At 39.7% G+C, this 24,961-nt stretch overlaps 1 protein-coding gene across 4 annotated transcripts in view; it reads right to left on the minus strand.

The window, feature by feature from the left end:
- Nucleotides 1-13,161: 13,161 nt before the first annotated feature.
- Nucleotides 13,162-24,961, minus strand: part of LOC306818956 (trace amine-associated receptor 1-like) — a 34,782-nt gene continuing 22,982 nt past the window's right edge. The window contains exons 1-3 of one of the 4 annotated variants that reach the window (XM_079336710.1): nucleotides 23,942-24,243; nucleotides 20,448-20,683; nucleotides 13,162-14,341 (exon numbers count right to left, since the gene is read on the minus strand). In XM_079336710.1, the coding sequence (XP_079192836.1) occupies nucleotides 13,346-14,341 (996 nt within the window). In that variant the 5' untranslated portion in view covers nucleotides 20,448-20,683; nucleotides 23,942-24,243 and the 3' untranslated portion in view covers nucleotides 13,162-13,345. Of the gene's footprint in view, nucleotides 14,342-20,227; nucleotides 20,345-20,447; nucleotides 21,556-23,941; nucleotides 24,244-24,961 lie in introns of those variants that run through there. The other 3 variants (XM_079336709.1, XM_079336711.1, XR_013778409.1) reach the window with 3 other exon arrangements.

The following is a 24,961-nucleotide window of genomic DNA, read 5'->3' on the forward strand; positions in this document are numbered from 1 at the left end:
TCCCTGTTTCCTACCCGCAAAACGTGACATCAGCGTGTCGTATGTCTTCACACTGGACACTTTATTCAGTATGTACAGTTTCCTCTTGTTATCATCAAGTCCAGAGGACAGAAGTGAAAGTGTGTGAACGAAGCTGCTGTTTCCTGTTAGTAAAAATCCCTTCAGTGTTGGACACAAGACTGTGTGTGTGTGTGTGTGTGTGTGTGTGTGTGTGACACGTTGGTGAAATCCGAACACAAAGCCTGACAGGAGTGTTTTTGTTATTCAGATTTCTTCAAAGCCCTCTCACCCATCTTATCACACAAATCACAATGTCGCCTAAATACACAATAATCACAAACTGCTCTTTAAATTATAACATTTAACAAAGAAACATCAAGTTACTCAATCAAACTAATAAATATCATAAAATAAAGTACAGAAAAAAAGGATAAACAAGGGTGTGTGTGTGACAGAGAGAGAGAGAAGACAAGATGGTGGCCAACAAGGTGAGACATGTGGCTGCTTGATTAAATATGTGAAGCTCTGTGAGCTGAGTTCAGTGATTAGACTCTGGTCTTTGTGATGGTGGAAGCAGGTAACTGAAAGTTAGCTAGCTTAGCATTAAATGAAAACACACAGCGGTGAAGATAGTGGTTTCACATCATAAAACAAATACAGCAGCTAACAACAGATAATAAACAGAATGTGACATCCTGTCAACAATGATCAGAAGTTATAAAAGAATTCCTTCTGAAAGCTTCTCTTATATAAATCACTCCTGATGATTGTTTCAGGCTTCGTTTGGTCTTCACTTTGTTGAATGTTAAAATCAGCAGCTTCAGACAGCTTTGCTTCATGGCAGATGCAGAGAGGAGGCAGCAGGATTCAGATCCCCTCTTCACACATGTTCGCTGCTTTTGGGGGAAGCTGGTTCAAACTCTTCAGTCTACTTCTCTCCAACATACTTTCAGGCTTTCAGAACAGGATCCAGGCCTGAGTCCTTTGTCCAGCACACATGAATCAACACTGATGTTGCTCCTTTAATGTCTCACACTTCTTCATCAGTCTCTCAGCTCTGTGCAGGTCAAAGGTCATCATCTCTGAGGCCGTTTAGGGCTTCACCTTTCTCCTCGCCTGCAGGAAGAAGAAATAAAAAGATGTTGAAGAAAATCAGGAGTGATCAGACTGAGAGGAGAAAACAGACTGAAGACAGACCTACTGACAGGAGCGTTAAAGAGAGGGACTTCTGAAACATGATCTTACACTTACTTTCTTTGCATTCCAGCTTGATGCAGCCCCTTTTATACAGCAGAGCGAGGACGACGACAACAAGCGAAAGAGTGACGACAACAGCAGCGACAATCCATCCAACAGGAGGAGCTGAAACACAAAGTTCATGAATCACTCAGAGTGGAGTTTAATATCACACTCAGATCAGACTGAACTCTTTCTAACACTGATTTTTACAGCTTCATTAAAGACAATTGAATTTGACTGTAAAATAAACACTGATGATAAAAACATTCAGCTGACAGAATGATGACACAGAAGTTCACTCCAGCTCACGGGGAAAATTTCCTTTCTTGATTATCACCTTACAGCGTGTTCACCCTTATTCACTGTTAAAGAAATGTGTGCATGTGTGAAACCCTTTTGGCTGTGACTGATCCCTAACCATGAAAGTGTGTTTCTTTATTTTCCCTGTGTGAGATGTTTTTGTTACGTTGGGACTGTTAACTACAAGATTTATCCTTTCAACTTTAAACCAGTTTAAAATGATTAAACATTAAACATTTCCCCCATTTTCTTCATGAAGGGAATTTACATCAATTAAAAATGAACCCTTTAGATGCCAGTGTTTAATCATAAACACAAATCTCTTGTGACTTGAGCGTTAACTACATTTGTACCGTCGTCTTCCATCATAGCCACATTTTTGACCCCCTTTAAATTAAAGTGAAAACGTGTGTGTGTGTTGATAGAATATTAGGCCTTTTTCTCCTTATAATCAAAGTGTTTACTGCAATAAAGTTTCATCACCCGGTCCAAAGGAAAAGTTTGATATTTACAGTTTGAATGATGTTCGCTTACATTTATATTATACCAGTGATTTTATCATGTTTTATTCCAGGTTTGTGTGTGTTAATAAAATTGTCATACTTTTCAGTAAGGTGTTTGTGTGAAGAGGGCTTGCAGAAGTGAATGCACATTCCAACATGTGTTCGATGTGGCCCTTTAAACTGAATCACTCACCAACTCAAACATAGGTTTAGTTTAAAGCCCTGAACTGTTAATTACTCACCAACTTTTATAGGTTCAGTGGGCCTTGATAGTTAATCACTTAAATGGTTTGTTGCTTAAAAGGAATTAGTTACTAGACTATAGATGTCTGCTTGTGATAAGAAACAGGCCAGGCAGGAAGTGTCTTCCCCTACAGAAGGTGAAAGGATTCGGGAGTTTGATGCACCAATGAGAAAAGGGGAACCACTCATTCGAAGACGCATAATTTGGAAGATGCCCCAATCGGAGGAAGGAAACCGCACATTCTCAAATGCATAATTTTGTTAGATATTCTCTGTCTAATGTATAAAAGGGTTCAGGGAAAGATAGTCGGGGCTCAGGCTTCATGAACTGACCAGGTATCTGTCTGTTGTCAGGGACACGTAGTGTTGAACCCAGAGACTCTGTAACTTCTATTCTTGATTCATCGGGTTCATAAACTCTGTTAACCTGAAAGAGACGCCTCCAGTCATTCCCCTCATCCCATCAAAAGAATGCGCAGAGAGATTTGAGGTAATTATTTAGAGGAGTCAGATTTATATTAACAACATTTAGGAAAAGTTTTAAATACCAACTTTTATCCTTCACTTGGTGACCCCGACGATGGGGGATGAGGTTTGATGGAGGACGTAAGTATTGATTAATTTATAACATTTTTTGAAACATGTTTAATTCAAATGTATTCATTTCTTAAGGTAGTAGAACGACTGCATTGAAGTCTATGGTACAACGTCCAGACCTATCCAGACATCGAGAGGCCTCACAAAAACCAAAGGTGAACACAAACCTTTTCCATAAAATTGTGCACATTGGAAAATCTAAATTATCGTTGTCTGGTTTGGGTATAGACGGTGTTAATGTCTAAATTTAGGAATTTAGAAATTTTAATCAAGAATACAAGTAAGTGATCGAGCAGAAAGCTGGCTGGGTTGAATGTTGGGCTGGGTCTTCTCTTCTGACACTGAATGACAACGTAAAGAAGGTGTGTGGGATCATTGGGGAGGCGGTGAATCAGCAGAAGTGTATTAAAACTGTTTGTGAGTCTGGGATAGAACCCCCAGTGACTGGCCGCAGTTGTCATTAGGACTGCTGTAGAAGCTTGCCAGTGAGGACTCCAAATAGAGCATTGCGTCTATACATTTTCTGCTGTTCACGTGTATATAGTGTTTTCTGTTGTGTGTTAATTTGAACTTAAGTTCTGCTCCTTAAGTACAAATATTTAGAAATATATTTTTTTTTTCGTCCATCGCACCTCCTTTCTCTTTTCTCTCACTGGTTCAGAGAGTGGAAAGGGGAAAGGTAGGATTTTTTCTTCTACCCTGTTACCGGTATTTTGAGCAACATCTTTAGCTCTACCTGGTAAACCTGTGAGTAGATGTGTGTGTGCTGGTGGAGTTTTTTGGATGTGTGAGTGCTGTGCTGAGTAGGTGTGTGTGAGTGCTGAGCTGAGTACATGTGTGTGTGCTGTTGATGTCTGTTGATGTGTGTGTTTGTGTGCTGTGTGGTAAATCATGTGTGTGAAGGTCTGTGTAATTATTTTGTTTGAGTGTGATTGATAAATAGAATTTTAGTGTTATTAAATAGGCAATAATAGTGGAACATTTACTGAAGGAGAGGAGACAATCTTTTAACTCTTCTAAAGGTTTAAAACAAATGAACTATACATTTGCATAGTTAAGAGGAGGAGTTCCTTTTTAACTGCTAAAAGATACATTTTGGGTTTTGGCTGTTGATTGGAAGAGTGAGGCTCTGGTCTGTGTGCTTGTTGACTTTGTGCACTGAGTTGATCTGCACCTTTAAAGGAGAGATTAGATAGGGTGTTTTACAGGAGAGAAGAAGGCCCCATCCTTTCTTAGCCCATTCAGTATCACCCCACAGTCCTCACTGTTGTTACTTTGTTTTTATGTAGTTACATGTGTTCATGTTTTATAGTCTTTTTCTAGTTGTTATATAGACATATTATGCAGCTAAATTTAAGCCTTGATTAATTTAAGGAGCGTAGGAAATGAGGTAGCTGTCGTAGATCACTAGTACTTATTTGCATGCATTGATTATGCAAAGAACCCACTTTGTTTTTTTATTTTCTTAAAATAGAAAACGAATTATTACTTTAATTTGGCCCCATAGCTGAGAAAATAATTTCAACTTTGTAGTATGTTCACCTTGCTGACATTTCAACTATTTCTAGACTGTTTACGAGTGATGTTTAAACAATTAGACTGGACATTAATGACAAACTGTACACAAAAATGAAGTCAACTTAGATGGTGCTACACTTGTTGGAATGTTCTTAATATAAGGTTGTACTAGGGGGGGCATAGCTTCAGTTCAAACAAGCAGTCCTAGTAGCAGGCCACCCAGAATCAGTAAAAGCAGAACTAGTTGAAATGCCTGGTTTTAATAGTGTATCACTCCCCAGATGGGAGATACACGTCTTACATCACTTATGCTCACATACACAACAGCAAACAGCAGATGATAAAGTTAATAAGACTTAGAGCTGCACCTCCTAAAGATGCAGCTTCAAGAGGCAGAGGCTACTTTATGATGCAACCAAATATGCTCCGGTGTTTCATCTGGAGCGACCATATGTGCAGCAGCCATATCACTCTTATGGGAGGAGTACAGGGTACAATTTCAATCCGAACAGGCGTGGTTACAGGGGATATGGTGGACTTGGCTGGTGTGGGTTTGCTCCAGGTCCACAGAATCAAGGATGTTTTTATTGTGGGACACTCGACCACTGGGCCAGACACCGCCCAGGACAGTGGGCTGATCCGGCCCTCCCTCACAGGGCCCTCAGAAGCAGCAAGCAGCATGGTTCTTATCAGTACCGGCCTCCTAATGGACGAGGAGCCACCCAGGTGTGACAGCAGCCTGGTTAAATGTCAAAGGTCATCCAGAGTGCATCAAGGGAGAGGGTTTGGCAGAGCCCCTCCTCACAATGACTGTTGAATTCATGCAGCTCTGTGGTTGACACAAGACTATGTTACTCCACTCTCACTGGTGATGTTTCACAACCTTCAATCTTCATCGCAATGGGTTCCAGTAGTGGAGTTCACGGGTACACCAACGACCATTCCCAGAGACACTTGAAAAAGGGGACATTCTTGCTTTTTACAACTTTTTGGAAACCTTGGTTGCAGTCCATCAAGCCTTTAGTCCCTCCAAAAGACCTGTACCACGTCACTTTAAATTACATTCGTACTCCCAACTTTGAATATCATGATGCTTTTGAAGCATGTTGTTAACTCTCACTGGTGTTGGGAATTTTCAGGAGCGAATACCTGACCAACTGTTATGTTGGGTTTTATGAAGTAAAATTTGATTGTCAAAATAAATTAATAATTAAGTTTATTTAATTATTAATCTAAATCAATAATTGTTATTAAACTGCGTTTAATAAACCTCGGGGCACCACCCTGTAAACAGGGAACAACCAAAATATTACCAATATCAGTCTCAAATTATTTAATTAAATACCAATATCATTAATAATTAATAATCTGTATTTAATTGAAGGTGTGAAATCCGAACACAAAGCCCTTTCACCCAGCCTAAGTCACAAAGCAAATTCACAGTGATCACAAACAACGACTTTTTAAGATATAATAGAATTTATTTAACAAAGCAACATCAAGTAAATCAATGAAACCCAATCAAACAAATAACCATCATAGGCCAAACTACAATTAACAAACAAAACAAACAAGCGTGGCACGTGTGTGTGTGTGTGTGTGTGTGTGTGTGTGTGTGTGTGTGTGTGTGTGTGTGTGTGTGTGTGTGTGTGTGTGTGTGTGTGTGTGTGTGTGTGTGTGTGTGTGTGTGTGTGTGTGTGTGTGTGTGTGTGTGTGTGTGTGTGTGTGTGTGTGTGTGTGTGTGTGTGTGTGTGTGTGTGTGTGTGTGTGTGTGTGTGTGTGTGTGTGTGTGTGTGTGTGTGAGAGAGAGAGTGAGAGAGAGAGAGAAAGGGGGGGGGGACAGACAGACAGAGACAGACAAAATGGTAGCGACCACGCGTGGTCACGTGATGGCGGACACAGAACGTGATCTACGTTTCAGCAGCGTCTGGAAAGCCACAGGTCTCTGTGTGTGCGTTTACCGAAAGGTGTGTGTGTAAAGGCGAGAGAGCGAGAGAAAACAACGCACCTCGACAGCTCAATCTCGGACTGGAGCTCACCACAACTCAGAGCACAGTTTACGTCGCGTACCAGAAGCTAGTGGCCGGATTTGTATCAGACGCCGTTCACACTAGTCTTTCTGATAGTGAGTCTATTACCCGGTTATGACGTGGGAGCTCACAGATGAACACATGGGACACAGCGGCACAAATAAGGAGAACAAAAGAGATTTTACTCTGGTAAAATCTAAGACACAGTGGTCAAACAAAGAGAACAAAGGAGATTTTACTCTGGTAAAATCTAAGACACAGTGGTCAAACACCAAGCAAATATTATCACCGTTTCACAATAATAACTCAGTTATTAAACACACTCTCTATATCTAACTGCCCAGACCTAGCTAAGCCTCACTTGAAACCGTTTCGTCCACGGTTGATGAAAGGAAGAAAAGAGGTTCTGGAGCGGCCTTTCTGCAGTTGTAAGGTGATGGCGGTGCGTGTCCAGTGGGGTTGAGCAGGGCTGTCGTGTCCTCCGTCGAGCGAGGTGATCTCCGTGGGTGTCCTTTCTTTAAAGGACGGAACGAGACGTAATCCTTACAGTCTCTCTCAATACCGTTTTAATACGGGAGAAATAGAACGCTATACTTCTGAGATGCGTTCAAGTGGATGATCTAGGCTCGGAAATTAGGACGTCGGTGTGCTTCAAGGCCTTGGATCAGCTGCGCGCCAAAACTTTCCAACAAAGGGAAGCGTGCTGGAAACAGGAACAGAGTTGGGTATCCTCGGACGTCGCCAGACGACGTTTGAAAGAGAGTGAACAATGGGGCATAGCCGGCTTTATACCTCCCAGACTTCACACCTATGTGTTAGGTGTGGCAAGGCATTCTGGGAGTACCTGCAAGGCATGCTGGGATAAAGAGTCTTTTGTCGTAGTTCTCCAAACATACACAGCCTGAACTTTGCCATCCTGGCTGGACCCAACACTGGTGTATTACCTCTCTCTGTATTCTTATGGGCCTAGAGCGTGTTGTAGCTGCTGTTCATTTGACCTCTAATGGATGGAATGGTTTTAATTCTCAGATTATTTTACTCCATTCTTCTTAGCTGTTTCTGAAAAAGGGGGTGTTGTTAATTTGGCCCTTTTACAGAAAAAATTGGGATATAGACGGGTATTGATGCATAATAATATATGTAGTGGCTGTAGTAAAAGCTCTTGTTAAGACAACACATAGTGTGACTTCCCTTATCTTATCTAAAGCATTCATTGTGACAAATCTCAGACAAACAAAGTTGTAAATAGTTTTGTTCCATCCACACATTATTTACACTGCAGAAAGCATAATCATAGCTGACTAAATGAACCTTTACTTCTCACATCTGTGAAGAACAAGTCCAGAAATATGTCAAACTAAAGGCTAATTTGTTAAATGTGTATATTGCTCATTTAGAGGTGAGAACATTTTTTACAGATCTGTTGTTTTAGACATCCAGAGAAACTGTACCACTTACCTCTGACTAAACTGGAAAAGTAAAAAGATTCCCTTCATCACAAGAAGTAAAACTAGATATAGCATTGAAAGCAGCAAAAGGTGACATAGATAGACACTTTAAGGATCCTGAAGGAAGAATTTAAAGGTAGTAGTAAGTGAAAGAAGGTGACAGAAAGTAAAAGTGGTTCAGATGAACCTGTTGGTGGATGTGAGGAAGCGAATGTGAGGATGCAGTTAGAAGGAGGTTTGGAGATTTAATGTCTATTTATATTTTGTTTTTGTTAATGGGGTACAAAAGAATATTTTTGCAGGATACATCTCTGTAAACATTTTCCTTCAATGAATAACAAAAAAAAAAGAGACCGTAATAAGTAACTTTTAATTACAGTAGATCTTCAATTAGCGAGTTTTTACTTTCATTTGAGTGCATGTTTAGACTGACTTTGAGTATTTTAGTAAAATATTAATAAAAAATAGTACCTTTATTTGTAAGAATACTTTAGTTCTTTTTATGCCTCTGACTGAGGGTCATTTGAGATTTAAATGGCCTGTGGAGACGGTGTGAAAGACTGATGGTAGCACACTAAAATCTGCTGCTCTGATCAATTCTATCAAGATATATATTTTTTCTTTTTCGTTTTTTTTAACTTTAAGCCACACTTAACTTTGCGTTGTTTTTGGTAAGTACTTTCATTCATTATTCCTGTGATATGTTCATGTTCAGCGATAGTGGGTCTAAGGGGGACGGCCCTGGATCTCACCAGACTTGAATATGGATTTTATTATGGGGCTCTAATTGTCCTCGTAGCTTCTCTTTCTATATGTATAAAATAATAATAATAATAATAAATTAATATCCATTTTTTGTTGAATGATTATTATTGACATGTTTAAGAATGGATCAGGACAGTTGTGTTTTGTTTTGTATTGTATTTTTTCTCTTTTTGTTCTCCTTTTCTCTTGTGCTATCTTTCTTTTAGGATTCAGAGGCAGGCGCAGTGATCTTGCAAGTTCTCAATATCTTCACCTCTCCAACACCATTGAAATTCCTAGACTTCAATGGCAACATGTGTTTAACAGACGTAAATGATTAATTCCTTTAATGCAGGTAGATTTCACCACTACGAGACCAGATGACTGGACTACACAACCCCAGGATGTAAGTGGTAATAAAATGAAGCCCACCATTCAGTTTATCAGGGCTTATTGCCCTTGATTGCATGTTAATGCTCAGGCCTTGTTATTCAGGAACTTAACATTGATGCTTATGAAGAAGACTCTTTTATATTGACCTCATGTTTAATGAGGTCAAAAGGGGGAGTTGATAGAATAATAGGCCTCTTTCTACTTATAATCAAAGTATTTACTACATTTATGTATTATTGAATAAAGGTTTGATCACCAAATACAAAGCAATGATTAGATATCCATTGTATGAATGATTGTTGTTCACATTTATATTATATCCTGTTTAACTCAAAGTGTTCTAATCTAATAGTTTGAGATCTCAGTTCAGAGGTTAAAGGTATTCTGTGAAGAGGGCTTGCAGAATTAAGTGCACATTCCAACATGTGTTTGATGTGGCCCTTTAAACTGAGTCACTCACCACCAAATCAAACATAGGTTTAGTTTAAGGCCCTGAATAGTTAATCACTCATCCACATTGATAGGTCCAGTGGACCTTGATAGATAATCACTCAAATGGTTTGTTGCTTAAAAGGAAATGATGACTAGACTAGACATCTTCCTGTGATTAGAAACAGGCCAGGCAGGATGTGTCTTCCCCTACAGAAGGTGAAAGGATTCTGGAGTATGATGCTCCAATGAGAGAAGCAGAACCAAACATCAGGAGGCGCATAATCTGGAAAGCTGCCCAATCGGAGGAAGAACACCGCACATTCTCAAATGCATAATTTGGTTAGATAATCTCTGTCTAGTGTATAAAAGGGTTCAGGGAAAGATAGTCGGGGCTCAGACTTCATGAACTGACCAGGTATCTGTCTGTTGTCAGGGACACGTAGTGTTGAACCCAGAGACTCTGTAACTTCTATTCTTGATTCATCGGGTTAATAAACTCTGTTAACCTGAAAGAGACGTCTTCAGTCATTCCTCTCATCCCATCAAAAGAATGCGCAGAGGTTTGAGGTAATTATTTAAAGGAGTCAGATATCTATTTACAACATTTAGGAAAAGGATGAAGTAAGAACTTTTATCCTTCAATACCAACTTATATCCTTCACTGTGAATGGATGGACTTTTTCTTGTGAAATATATTAAATTAATCTTTTTCATCAGCCGTGTTACAGACACCGTCGGCTAGGCTTCGTATTTGCGGATGTTACCGGTAGCCTACGTATTTAATTAAATGTTAAAAAAAATGATTTTGTGTCACGTCTTTCTGTGTAAGTCGCTCTGTTACAACGTGGACACCTGCGGCTTATAATCAAGTGCGGCTTATATATGTACAAATACATTTTTTTACTTATTTTTAGCCGGTGCGGCTTATATCCAGGTGCGCTCAATAGTCCAGAATTTACGGTAAGTTAGTACTGAGGAATCCACAGGGATGTAAAGGGTTAAAACCCATTCATTTCAATTCATTCAAAAATCTATAACATCGAAATGTTGGAGAGATTGTGGAGAGAAAGCAGCAAACTATTCCCATATTTTGTGGTTATGTCCACTATTAAAAAATTACTGGGAAAATATATTGAATGAAATACAAAGCGTGTTGAAAATGGACTGACAAATCCATCATCGTGTTGGGCTTAACATCAATGGGAGAGTTTAGTAAAGAAGATCTTTATCTTTTCAGAATATTAAAGGTAAGCACTCTCAAGCTTATCACTAAAAAAAAACAAGCCCAACTATTGATAAATGGAGGAAACTTATTGAAAAAATCAAGGAAATGGAAAGAATAACATTCAAAATTGGTCAACAACAGGAAACAATTGGTCAACAAAAGTGGGAGAAATATTTAGAGGAAAACCACACTTAAAACAAATAAATCCTGAAAAACAAAAAGGAAAAAAAATGGATAAGGCAGTCAAAATGGGATGTAATATCAACAACCACTAAGGGGAGCACTTATCACTTAGTCACTTATTATCATTGTACTTTTTTGGTTTTGCTTATTGGTATTATTTATTTATTTATTTATTTTTTCTTGTTTGTATGGCATTTTTCTTTTATGTTCAACCTATAAACATACAACACTGATACAAGATAACTCATCCAAATAATGATAAGTACTGGAGTGAATCATGATAAGTGGATGTGGGCCTGGAGCCGAACTTCACTTCACATCATGAAACGTTTTGCTTTATGATGATTACAATTTATGATTTATCTCAGTATGTACGATGTATAACTTGTTTGAGGTTATACACCAACCACAAAAATATCTGTATGTATGTATAATCACTATAACAAACAAAAACAAAACAAAAAAACCCCCCATTAATTATGAGAAAATCTGTGTATGTATGATTCCTAGCCTTGTGTTTACTTTAGTCCTTAGTGTGTTTCCCTATGTTGTCTTTGAGCTTGTTTCCTGTTGCTTGTGTTTTCAGGTTCTCAGTTTGGTGTTTAACGTTTCCTCGTCTTGTTTTAAATGTTTCCTGTTTTATTTGGTAATATCTTGTTTTAGTTCTAGTCTCTTCAGTGTCAGGTTTTACTTTGTACTTGTCCTCAGTTTTCTGGTCTTGTGCTCTTTGTTCCTTGTGTTTCCCTCCTGTCTGATTGTCCTCACCTGTCTGATTAGTCTCACCTGTGTTTTCCTCAGTCTCTTGTCGGTTCATTGTCTTTTGTCATTTGTCCTGGTATGTGGGTTGTCTCCTTGCTCCTTGTGGTTTTTGCCTTTTGTTTAATACATTTTTATGATTGGGTCCTCCTCACTGTTTCCTGCCTGCATTGTGACACAGTTGTTAGAGTCGTCGTCTCTCAATCAGAAGGTCGAAGGTTCGATCCCCAGCTCCTGCGAGCAACATATCCGATGTGTCCTTGGGCAACACACTTAACCCCGAATTGCTCCCCCTGCTGCGTCAGGCAGCGTATGAACGTGAATGGAATTAGTTACCCGATGGCCATATAACCAGCCATCAGTGTGAATGGATAGTTGTGCCCTGCGGTATAAAAGCTCTTTGAGTAGTCAGAAGACTATAAAAGCTCACTTTCCCTTTGTTTAAAAAGAAGGCTGCTTGAGACCTTGAGGGCAGATCACTCCGAGTTACAGAGAAAGTAGCAGCTTTTGGAGAGAGTTCTTTGTTGGTTCGCTACTCATGTTTTTTGTAAATATTTCTTGTAGATCTGTAAATAATATTTTTTCTCTTCTTTGTTTTGGTTTTTCTCATTGTAGTGCGAAACACCGACCAGCTTTTTAGCATCAACAATCACGGCCTGCAATGGGGGAGAGATACCAGGGACCTGCACATGACACCATCTCTGCCCCAAACCAGCGAGGATTGGGTAAGGACTTTGTTTGCTTCTATTGCCAGCAGCCAGGCCACAAAGCTTCTGTGTGTCCCGTATGCAAAGCTAAATTCACCGGTGCTTGTTATGCATCCTGGTTATAAGTGGGCCCTGAGGCTGACATGGAGGTGAAGGCGCGACACAAAACTGTTACCATCAGTGGTCAACAGGCGACAGCCCTGTGAGACTCAGGTAGCAACATGTCTCTGGTTAAAAGTACTCTAGGGGGCGCTGGTGGCGCAGCGGCAGTGCACGCATCCCCATGTACTCTCTCCCTAAATTTCCGCCTCTGTCCACTTTCCTCCCTCTATAATAAAGGCAAAATGCCAAAAATAAATCTTGAAAAAATAAAAATAAATAAATACTCTGGTGCCAGTCGGCGCTGTGGACTACCGCAGACAGGCGGACATTACATGTGTTCATGGAGACAGACATCTGTACCCAAAAACTGATCTAACTGTGATTATTGATGAACAATCTTACCTGCTGACTGTTGGGGTGGTAGAGAACACACCTGTTGATACCATCTTGGGTTGGGATTTGCTTGTGCTAATGGACTTGTTGCAGGATAAAGAACTGTCTGAGCAAAGTGACTCTGGGAAGGTCGGAGAACTGAATGCAAATGTGTCTTGTCCTGTAATCACCAAAGCCCAAGCTAAAGCTGGTGTCCAACCACTACCAGAACTCGACAGTAGTCTGCGTGAGGGTGACGCTAAAGGGCCAAAAAAATCATAGAGAAGCAGTTCAGGCTAGCTTCCCCAAACAAACCGAGTTTGGTGGGGATGACATGTGGTTTGTCATGTCGATTTATATACATTTTTCTTTTTCTATTTGCCTACTTTACCACAATAATAAAAAAAATAAAATGACAAAGAAGTTGATAAAAGCCCCCTTAGCAGATCTCTTCTCTTTTGATTCAAACGGCACATTTACAACATCAATTTCATGAACATGTTGCTTGTAAAAATAAAAAAACAAGTTGACAAAACTTGAACTTTTAATCACTTTATTCAGTGAAAAGTGTTGTCTGTGAAATATCAGATTTAAAGATGTGACCTGAGGTTAATAATTTAAAAGCCTTTCTGAACCAACTATAGAAGAATGCATAAATCAGAGGGTTCACAGTAGAATTCAAGCATCCCAACCATGAAAGTGTTAAAATAAATGCTGGCGGTGTTGAATAACCAATATGAGGATTGATGATGTTACAGATGAAAAATGGAGTCCAAAAGCACAGAAAAGCCCCCAATACAATAGCCAGCGTTTTAGTGGCTTTTGTCTGGCCTGTGTTTGATGGTTTCACTGAGTTCACACAGCCTGCGTTCTGTATGCTGTGAAACTGTCTCTGTGCCACAATGAAAATCTTAAGGTAAACACCAACCATTATTATCCCAGGCAAGAAAAAGCCAACCGCTGAGGAAATACCATTAGACACTCCACTCTGAAACAAAAGACATTCTCCTTCACATGCAACATGGTTATAGTAAGACTCATCAACAACCAAAGTATTCAACTTAATAAAAACCATTCCAAAACCTATAATAATTGAAATACTCCAACAGATCAGAATCATGATCAAAACAACTTTCACAGATATTTTTATTCTGTAAAGCAGAGGCTGGCAAACAGCGAAGTATCGGTCAACTGATATGAAGGAAAGATTGAGAATTGATGCTGTAGCCAACGTGACAGCAAAACTCAAAAAGACTTTACAGAAGAAGTCACCAAAATACCAACAAGACTCAACAGTTTGAATCATAAATGGGAACATGAAGAATATTCCTAAAAGCAGGTCAGACATAGCCAGAGAGGAAATCAGGTAATTTGTTGGAGAATGGAGCTGCTTAAAATAAGCCACTGAGACAATGACCAAAAGGTTTCCACACACTGTTAGGATGATAATGACCCCGTAAATGATGTAGAGGGCAACACGTAAGGGTAAGGGAAAACTTGTCTTCAAGCAGGATGTGTTCCTGGACTCAAAGCAGCGTTCTGGCTCCATCTGTTTGAAAGGAAACAAGAATTGGACAAAATAGGAATTAATTCAAAGGCACGTGATATCGTTTAATATCAAAATCAATATAAGGTTAAATTCCCATGTTCAATAAAAGAGCTTCAGAGATGGTTTTACAATCTGTCCCAGCATACAGAAAATAAGGTACGGCAGGTCATGAATGTCCCTTCACAATTCAACAATGGTTCTTAGCTGAATGTTAATTTTATTCATGTTTGGCTGGAAGGGACTAGAGGGACGTGTCACTACCCTTCAATAACAAAGCATTCAAATTAACTAATGATAAAGTTAATTATACAAGATAAGATTTAAAGGAGTCATCTGCTATAATGTATCAACTCAGGAATGACGAGCAAACAATTCATGCCAATGCCATGTAGACATTAAAGAAGAACACATCGATCCCACGCTTCATTGTCCGCATCATACCCTCATACCCTCATCCCTCTGGATTCTTTGGATGAAAACATCATCTTGGGCAGAGACTACAAAATCACACAAACTCATACCAGTCACTAGCAGTTGGCCCTGAACTTTTATTTATTATTTTATTATTTTTATTGGACATTTTATTTCCAAAAGGCCAAACTGGGGCTGTTCCAAGGGCTCAAAAACAACCCCATCCGGTGAGGCACCAATCCAAGGTGCATCTGGGTGTACCACAAACCCACATTTGTAGTGGTTGATGTGCTTTATCTGGCAGTACTCCCAGATTGCATCAGCCTCCAACTCCAAACCCCTCTTCATAGCCCCGGTCTGACGTGTCCCTCTTACAATCCGTTCAGCAAGTCCCTCTTCAGAGGCCTTGCCCACATGACAAACTTCTCTGAAACGAGACGCTGTCACCTGTGGTTTCCAAATGTTGTACCAATCGGCACACAAGCTCTGCTCTCGGGTACCGTGTTCAATTTTAAGGCCTAAATCCAGGGTAACTTCCAGACTTTGCATGTGCAACTGTTGCTTTCTGGAACAGGCAAACATGCACTCTGATGGTTCAAGTCTGTAGGCATGGAGTTGCAACGATGGAGGGGGTGGGGCATCATGGAGAGTCCTGTTAGATTCATCTTTACAGGATCCACAGTGAGCCACTACGCTGAAGGAACTGAAACATCCATTTTGATGCACTTTGATTAAAGAACGTGTTGCGTCTAGGCACAGGTTTTCACTTCTGTCCACTTATTACTGTTCTCCCCCGTCTCTCCATTTTTAGCTTTTATCATGTGATCGTCAAGATTTTAAAGTCTTACCATTAACCCTGTTTGAACAAAATTCAGGATGCCCGACTATCTTTGAGCCCATCAGGGACATTAAGATTGGATCTTTATTCGACTCACACTAATTGAGCTCTGCGTGAGTTCAGACAGAAAGACTGGTGTAATTCTTTCATTCGTTCACCTCTTCATTCATTCCTAAACCACACCCCCTACTACTACCACTACTCCTACCTCTCTATCTGGCGAGCAGCTGATCATGGGCGTGTATCAGCGGAATTAACCAACGAGACTCTGCCACAAACTTTCTCTGCTGTCAAAACACTTAAAACTCTCCCTCTTCCACAGTCTGTCTGTGCTTCAGGCATACGCTGCAACCCTCCTCCACCCCAGTCACCTCTATCCGGCTCAGCAGAGTCCAGATGAGCCCAGGCTGAAACCCACTCCTCTTCTCAGCCTGCATCCTCTTCACCACCACTAGGGTCTAGACTCCATAGTGGGCATCCTATCCTGCGTCGGCCTCGTTACCCCTCAGAGCTCATGAAGTCGTCATGATGGAGTCTAAGCCCCCAAAAGACTTTGCACATTTCATTCCTTTCCTCTTTTCATTCACACTGAGACTGCACTAGTTAGAGTAATAAATGATCTTCTGTGAGCCTCAGATAGGGGACTTCTATCTGTGCTTGTCCTGTTAGAGCTTAGTGCTGCTTTTGATACAATTGACAATCAGATTCTGTTACAGAGACGAGAACAATGAGTTGGAGTTACAGGGACTGCTTTAAGTTGGTTTAAATACTATTTATCAGACAGATCTCAGTTTGTGCATGTTCATGATGAGTCCTCTATGTACACCAAAGTTAGCCATGGAGTGCCTCAAGGATCAGTGCTTGAACCGATTCTCTTTACATTATATATGCTTCCTCTAGGTAGTATTATGAGGAGACACTCCATAAACTTTCATTGCTATGCAGACGATACTCAGCTCTACATATCAATGAAGCCAGTAGACACCAACCAGCTTTGTAAATTAGAAGCCTGCCTCAAGGACATTAGGTCCTGGATGACCAGAAACGTCTTGCTGCTCAATTCGGACAAGACTGAAGTTATAGTGATTGGACCTAAGAACCTTAGAGAGACTTTCTCTGCCGATATGACGGCCCTTAGTATTATCAGCGTAGCCTCTAGTACCAAAGTTAAGAATTTAGGAGTTCTGTTTGATCAGGATATGTCCTTTGATTATACATTAAACAAATTTCAGGGACAGTTTATTTTCACCTTGTAATATCTCTAAGATCAGACAGATCCTGTCACAAAATGATGCTGAAAAATTAGTTCATGCGTTTGTTACCTCCAGATTGGATTACTGTAATTCTATTTTAGCAGGGTGCTATGGTAAATCTCTAAAGACCCTTCAACTCGTCCAAAACGCTGCAGCTTGTGTTCTGACTAGAACTAGGAAAAGGGACCACATGACTCCTGTATTGGCTTCTCTCCATTGGCTCCCTATAAAATCTAGAATAGAATTTAAAATCCTTCTGCTCACCTACAAAGCTCTAAACGGTCAGGCACCATCCTATCTTAAAGAGTTAATTGTACCGTACTATCCGACAAGAACATTACGTTCCCAGCATGCAGGCCTGCTTGTGGTGCCTATAGTTTCTAACAGTACTATGGGAGGTAGAGCCTTTATTTATCAGGCACTGCTCCTTTGGAATCGTCTACCAGTCGGGGTCCGGGAGGCAGACACACTAGGTACTTTTAAGAATAGACTTAAAACTTTTCTTTTTGATAAATCTTATAGTTAGGGCTGGCTTAGGACCAGCTCATAGTTATGCTGCTATAGGCCTAGACTACCGGGGGAACTGGCACCAGGATCTCTTATCTCTCTCTCTCTCTCTCTGCTTTCATATCTTATTACTGCTTGTCTCTATCTTTATATTCAAGTTACTAACCTCTCCTTTTTCTGGGAGCTCCTGAGCTCTCTTAGGTTCCTCGGGACTGTTGATGAGAATGGCCTGCCCAAACATTCATCCTATCCTACCCTTCTTTCTGTATCTTATCCCATCTCCCCCATTCCATTTTCAATCCCAGCACAGTTTAGCAGATGGCTGTTCATCATGATCCGGGTCTGCGGAAGATGTCTGCCTGTTAAAGGGAGGTTTGTTCTTCTATGACGGATTCAGCTGGGCTCTTGTAATATAGCCATCAGTAAGGTCCTTTACCTGCTTTAGTAAACATAACGATGAGCATGGTCTGTTTACCTGCTCTTTTGTTAATGTTAACAGACAAACAGTAAGGTCCTTTACCTGCTGTTTGTAAAGTGTGTCGAGATAACATCTGTTATGAATTGACGCTATACAAATAAAGATTGATTGATAAAGATTGATTGATTCCATAATTGTAGCACATTTCATTGTTAATAAATAATTGTTCATTCTCAATTAAGTCTCTCCTGATTGAACTGGGCAGATAATTGGTTCCGAGCAGCCTTGAGTTGGGATTTATAAAATATATGTGAGGTGAATTGATTTAGTCCAAGTTAAAGAGCATATTGCAGGTTAAAAAATGTTTTTAATTAATATTTTATATAGTCTGTTAATGGCTGTAAAATAAGTAGGTTATTTTTTTATATGTTCTACAACACAAAAGGGCTCTAATTTAGAGGAGAAAGTGGCTGTTTTAGCATAGCCGTTTAGAACGTGCTTTTTTTTCGCGTCATATTACGTAACATAAGGGAGTCCTGTTCTCTGACTCTGCTATGATCCGCGTTAATCCTATGTGGTAGTGATCGAGAGAGCAGACTTCGGGTTTCTTGAGTTTGTTCAGTATTTAATTCATTTGGCCAGTCATTAAGATGGTTAATTATTGTGTTTGTGCTGGATGCTCGAATACAACGTTAACGGGAAATTGAGTCAACTGTTTTCCCAATAGAAAGAGAAATGGCGTTAGCTTTCGTACCTGGGTTCGTTTCGTACACGTTAAGAGACGGGACTTTATTTCTTCGTCGGTCACAAGAAACACTGTCGTCTGTGATGCTCATTTTCGGCAGGAGGATTATGTGCCTGGCGATATGATGGAGTTCAGGATGGGTTACCGGAGCCTGAACTGGGTGAGACTGATGGCGGGTGCGGTCCCGTCAATACAGGCAACGACAGGTTCACCAGCAGTAGCAGCTAGCCCGGCTCCCGGAGGCAGAGGTCAACAAGGATCTGTCAGGGAAGCTGCCCGACGGAAACGCAAACTGAGCACCGTAAGTCTCCATTTCTTTCAAGTAGATATACGAATGTCAACTAGTAGAAGAACGTTTGTTTAATAACTAATAATATCGAAGCCTTCAAGCTAACTTTACATAGCATCAGGGACATGTGCCTTATAAGCTAACACCTCTCGGCTAGCATCCCCTGAAATCAGGGACAATTAAAACCATCAGCTGTAAGAACTTTACAACTACAGTTACCCGTTACATGTGATGTGTGGATGTAGTAGCCTTCACCTGTAAGTGTGTTTTTGTCCATAACTAAAAGAGTCTAGACTTTGAGAGAGCTATACAGCAAGTCTGGGAACGTCTTGTTGCTCATTGCGCAATGACAATCTAAAAGTTAAATTGATAATCTGCTCTACGGTTTTACCAGCAAATTATGTGCTGTTAGTAACTGGTGAATCTCTACTTGCCATGTTTTCATTCGGTGTGATGTTTGTGTCTGTCCAGGTTCTCGGAGATAACGAAGCGGCGCTGGTTGAAGCCAGTGCCTCAGGACTTGTATTTCCAGAACAGGAGTGCCTTTCTCCAGCGGATCCTAAACCATCAGTGTTACACTGTGGCTCTCAGTGTAACATCAAACCCCTCTATCGTTCAATAGGTAGTACAACTTTACTTTCTCAAAATGTAATATTGATAAACATCGCTAACACATCTGTGTATACTAAAAGCTTTAACACACTATAATTTATATTATATATATATATACACACACACAACTCAAAGCCTTATTGAAGTGAGCCCTGTAAAGGTAGACTGTTTTTCTTTTTTGCAAAGCTGTTACATTGGGTTTTATAGCTGTCTCATATATATATATACATATATAGACCAGTTTGGATTCAAAATGGGTATTGCAGTCCACCATTAGAGAGCTGTTTTATAAAAAAAAATCTTTTCCTTCTTTGTCAGTCAAATCCCTTATGGATATCTGCTTTGTTTACAAAATTTAAAAATACTGCTATTTTGTGATCCCTCAATTTTCTATGCATTCATGTGTTGTTGTTTTTTACTGAACTGTAAATGTTTAACATAAGAGCATGTTAATAGTTTTTATTCTCTGATCTTCTTCACAGGTAGAGTCCATTTTGTTTGAGAATGTTAGACTAAGTTACATTTTGTTATGTTTGCATTTCACAACACCTACACGCACCACTCATGCACATCACACACTACTGACTTTACTGACTTCCACACTCGTATTGTAAATACTTAATTAGGTCTAATTCGTGTTAAAAAAGCAAGTTGACTAATTGTTCTATTCTGGTTTAATAAATATTTTTTTTAAACTTAAACTTGGTGTTGTCTCCCATTTATTTTTTGAGTCGGGTCATGAGGTCAGCATGGTCAGCTTTTTTTTTTTTTTTAAATTACTGGTTAGTCCAGTTAGTGATTGTGTTCCTTTATAAATCCCTCCCTCTTCTGGAAATTGTCTCCTGATGGCAGATACAACACAGGAAGGTAAGGGCCTCCTAATGTGTCTCCCCAGAATGCCATAGGCCCAGCGGATCACCTGCCTGTAAGCTGTGTAACGATACAGCCTGGGGATAGGGACACAATACTTACAATTAAACTTGATCCTATTATTTACACAAAAGCACAATTATAGATTCTGCCCTACACTTACTCATGTCTCCTGGCCTCAAGGGGACGTGACCTTCCTGCCTGAAGGTCATGTATGCAATTTGCAGTACAAAGGGGTTTAGGCAGCAAGCCTCAAAAGCTGGGTGCTGTGTCAGGCATGTTACGTCTGGCTCTGGCCTGGGGGTTAGATTTTCCACTAACGCCCAGAAGGCCCTCTCCTCCCTGCAGCACAGACTCTCCACTGCTGAAGCCATGGGCTGACATTTCCCGCACAAGCACCTATCAAACAAAAGTTACAACTGTTATCCTTCTCTGTCTCTACGTTCACTATAGTGATGACTCAAAGCGTACAGCGATTATAATATGTTATTTAGGCGGCGCACAGTCTGGGCGCATAGCGGATAGATTATGTGGCTTGATTATAGTGTATTTTGGCTGAACTTTTCCCACAACCTCAGAAACTATCAAACAGACACTTTGATGTTTTTTAAATCTCCAGATACTGGAGACAGTAACGCGTGTTCTGGGTGTTTAACATAAAATACGCCACATGCAGGCAGTAAGCATTTAAGGATTTGATCTGCTAGAATTTATATTCTCTAGTGTGAGCGAAATAGACACCACACAGTCTGTATTAATATATGTAGTCATACGATTTATCATTTAATCCATCTCTGTTGCAAGAGAGCGTTTGTGTGTGTGTGTGTGTGTGTGTGTGTGTGTGTGTGTGTGCTGTGGAGAAAGACAGAACACACAGTTTGGAGCGTTTGGAAACAAACAGAAACACAAGCTTTACGTCTGTCAGTCCTCTCTCCCATTAAAACACAATTTAATTGTAGTAATATATGTGCAACAGCTGTGGAGTGTGTGCGCTGTTTTGATGTGCGTTTGGATTACGTTCAGTGGACGCGCGCTGTGACGCGCAGGAGCATTATACAGCACCATACTTTATTTACTATTTAAACAACCTGAGCGCTGCATCAGGAATAACAAATACATAAAGACATTTGTGCTGCATTTGCACAAGCTGTAGATCTCTCTCTCTCTCTCTCTCTCTCTCTCTCTCTGTGTCTCTCTCTCTCTCTCTCTCTCTCTGTCCCTCTCTCACACAGCGCTGTGGCACCATAAACCGTTCTGCCATTTTTACAGGGCAAGCCCATACAATGTCAAAGGAAATGATTAGCACTTTACACTTAACCTACCAAGACTTGTTGGTTAAGTTACTGTATATGATTACACACTTAACAAAAGCTTGTGTGTGAAAACAGCACTACCCATATCGCTAGCTAACACCGCTCAGCAGGACACCTGCTCTATTCTCCACTGGTTCTCCTCACACCACAGCTTCTCTCCTGAGGCCGTTATTCCTCCTAATCCTGCCCTGTTCCTGCTCTCTGTCACGTCTAGCAGGCTGAGAATTATAAACCAGAGGACCATCATATGTATAGGAATACAGATTTTGTTCCTCTTCATTGATGGGAGCGTCACTCGGATCCATGCTTTTCAATGTTAAACAGACGGGGATTCAGCGGGACTCCTTCATGTTACGTCACAGCCGAATGCGGCTAAAGTAAAGAGCGAAAACACGCAAAAACGTACTAAAACGTCTCTAAGAGACACTGTGGTTTATTAATTTCTGAATTTCTTTAAAAATACTATTGTTGACATATTTTCCTATGATTAGTTAACTTTTGTCTTTAACCTGCAATATGCTCTTAAATATAACAATGAACTGGACATGACTTTTTGTAGTCCAATGCAGCACTTACATGTTCATTGAAAAGAGTTGTCTAAGAAATATCAAATAATCAGATTGACTGTCCCACACTGAAAATACTTAAAGTATTACATAACAAGAGAAACAAGTGATTAGCAACTACAAACTCAAGCTCTGAGAGAAAATGGTTCGAGGTTTCTGAATCAAGAATTACAGGTCATCTTAATGACAAATCAACTTACTTATTTTTCAGAAATTGCAGTTGAAAAAAATATGAAACATATAGCTCTATTGTGACAGTTTTGACATTTCCCATTTCTGAGGGAAAACCAGTTGAATGTACTACTAATACTAATAGGTGTGTAGCTCTCCTATCAACAGAGCAAAGCACCCTTTTTTTCTAACGTGAACTGAATGATATTCAAGGGGTTAAAATTCTGAAGTACAATAGCATGTTATAACAACAATAACAAGATAGGAGAAACTCAAAAGCTCAGGACAAAAGGATTTGAACACAGTTATGTTGATGTTTACATGAGAACTAAACTGACAGTATCTAAAATCACAAAGCGTGTGATAATATCCTCGGAGAAATCCCAGCAGAAAGTTCCACTGCATCCTGGTCAACAAAGTATAAAACCAGTGGTGATCATGGTTGTTTCTAAAAGGCCCATTAGCAGATCTATTTTAAATAAAAGTGCACATTTACAACATCAATTTCATAAACTATTTGCTTGTAAAGATTAAAAAAAATCCCCAAACTTTAACTTTTCATCAGTTCATTCAGTGAAATGTCAGATTTAAAGATGTGGCCTGAGGTTACTAATTTAAAAGCCTTTCTGAACCAAGAATGCATAAATCACAGGGTTCACAGTAGAATTGAAGCATCCCAACCATCCAAGTGTTCAAAGAAATGTGCTGAGTAACTAGAATAAGGATCGAAGATGTTACAGATGAGAGATAAATACAATAGCCAGGGTTTTAGTGGCTTTTGTTTGGTCTGTGTTTGACGTTTGTAACTGCTGCAAAACTGTCTCTGTGCCACAAGGAAAAACTTAACCATTATTGTTCCAGGCAAGTAAAAGGAAACCGCTGAGGAAACACTCCACTCTCAAAGAAAATATATCCTCCTTCACATCCAACACGCAACACACCCAAAATATTTAACTGCAAAAAAACAACTCCAAAGCCTAAAAATGTAAATACTCCAACAGATCAGAATCATGATCAAAACAACTTTCACAGATATTTATCTTCTGTAAAGCAGAGGCTGGCAAACAGCGAAGTATCGATCAACTGATAAGAAGGACAGATTAAGAATTGATGCTGTACACAACAAGACAGCAAAACTCATGAAGACTTTACAGAACAAGTCACCAAAATACCAACAAGACTCAACAGTTTGAATCATAGAAGGAAACATGACTAAAAGAAGGTCGGAGAGGAATTTAAGTCATTTGTTTTAGTATGGAGCTGCTTAAAACAAGCAGAAGGTTTCCACACACTGTTAGGATGATAATGACCCCACAAATAATGTAGAGGGCAACATGTACAGGTATGGGGAAACAAAATAGCAGATGAGAAAAAGAGCCAGATGAATATAGTTTGGATCATGATCAGTGAATCAACATTTTATCTCAGCTGTCTGTTTCTTTAGGCTCATGATTCTGCACACAGCTTCAAACTACTTTATAAAACATTAGGTCTGCTTAATTACAAAAACAAACATTTCCAGACATTAATTTCCTCTTCATGACGAAATAAAAAACACGAGCATTCACAAATTCACATATTGAACAATCTATGAATCCTATACTTACCTTCCATAGTTAGCAGGACAGTGTGGCCAGCAATCTGCTACACATGAGGTCAGCTTTTCTTGTACTGAATGAGCTCTGCCTCTGTGGCCAGTAGAGTCAGAGGTTAAATAAAAGAGCTTCAGGGATGGAGGTTGAACAATCTGTCCCAGAAGACAGACAAAAAAAGTACAGCAGGGAGCACAGCAACAATGGGTTCTTAGCTGAAACTTTTAAAGTTAACTTTTTTAATGTTTGGCTGGAAGTTTTACAAATGGCTGACAAGAATCACTTTTCTTGGACTAGAGACCAAATGTCAGCAAATGACAAATTAGACCTGATTTCACCCCGTGTATGTGTTTAACAATCAAGAGATCTTTTTAGTTTTTTTGTGGGCATTTTTTGTTCTGTAAAGAGGTTTTCTGACGTAAACAACAATTCAAGTGTCAAAACACCACAGAAAGATCTTTTGTGTCACTTTTGATGTTCTCTCATGTAGTATAGCAGAGCATATAGTATAGCATATTTTGTTCTGTAAAGAGGTTTTCTGACACGTTAAGACAGTGGTGTCCAAACTTTTTTTCTTGCAGGCCAAAATTGTCACGTTAGAATGGCTCACGGGCCACAGGGTTTTTTTTGTTTTTTTTTTTTAAATATTGGAAGGAACTTTTTGTATTTTGACCTTTTCAAAAAATAATGTAAATACACATTAACTAATTGCAGTGGGAAACTGTTGTGTTCAATTTTTTTGGAAAGAATAGTCAGGCTTTTATAGATAGATAGATAGATAGATAGATAGATAGATAGATAGATAGATAGATAGATAGATAGATAGATAGATAGATAGATACTTTATTGATCCTGAGGGAAATTCAGGTTTAATTTATAGGTCTCCCTCGCTAACATGAAAAAGAAAAAAAGAGAACGAAATATGCCATCTGATGAGGCCTGAGGCCAAAATCTTCTGATTCTTCGATTTGAAGTCAAGGGCCACAAAAAATCCACTCAAGGGCCGCACTTTGGACACCCCTGCATTAAGACCAT

This window comes from Symphodus melops (assembly GCF_947650265.1).
Source record: "Symphodus melops genome assembly, chromosome: 23".
Taxonomy (NCBI): Eukaryota; Metazoa; Chordata; class Actinopteri; order Labriformes; family Labridae; genus Symphodus; species Symphodus melops.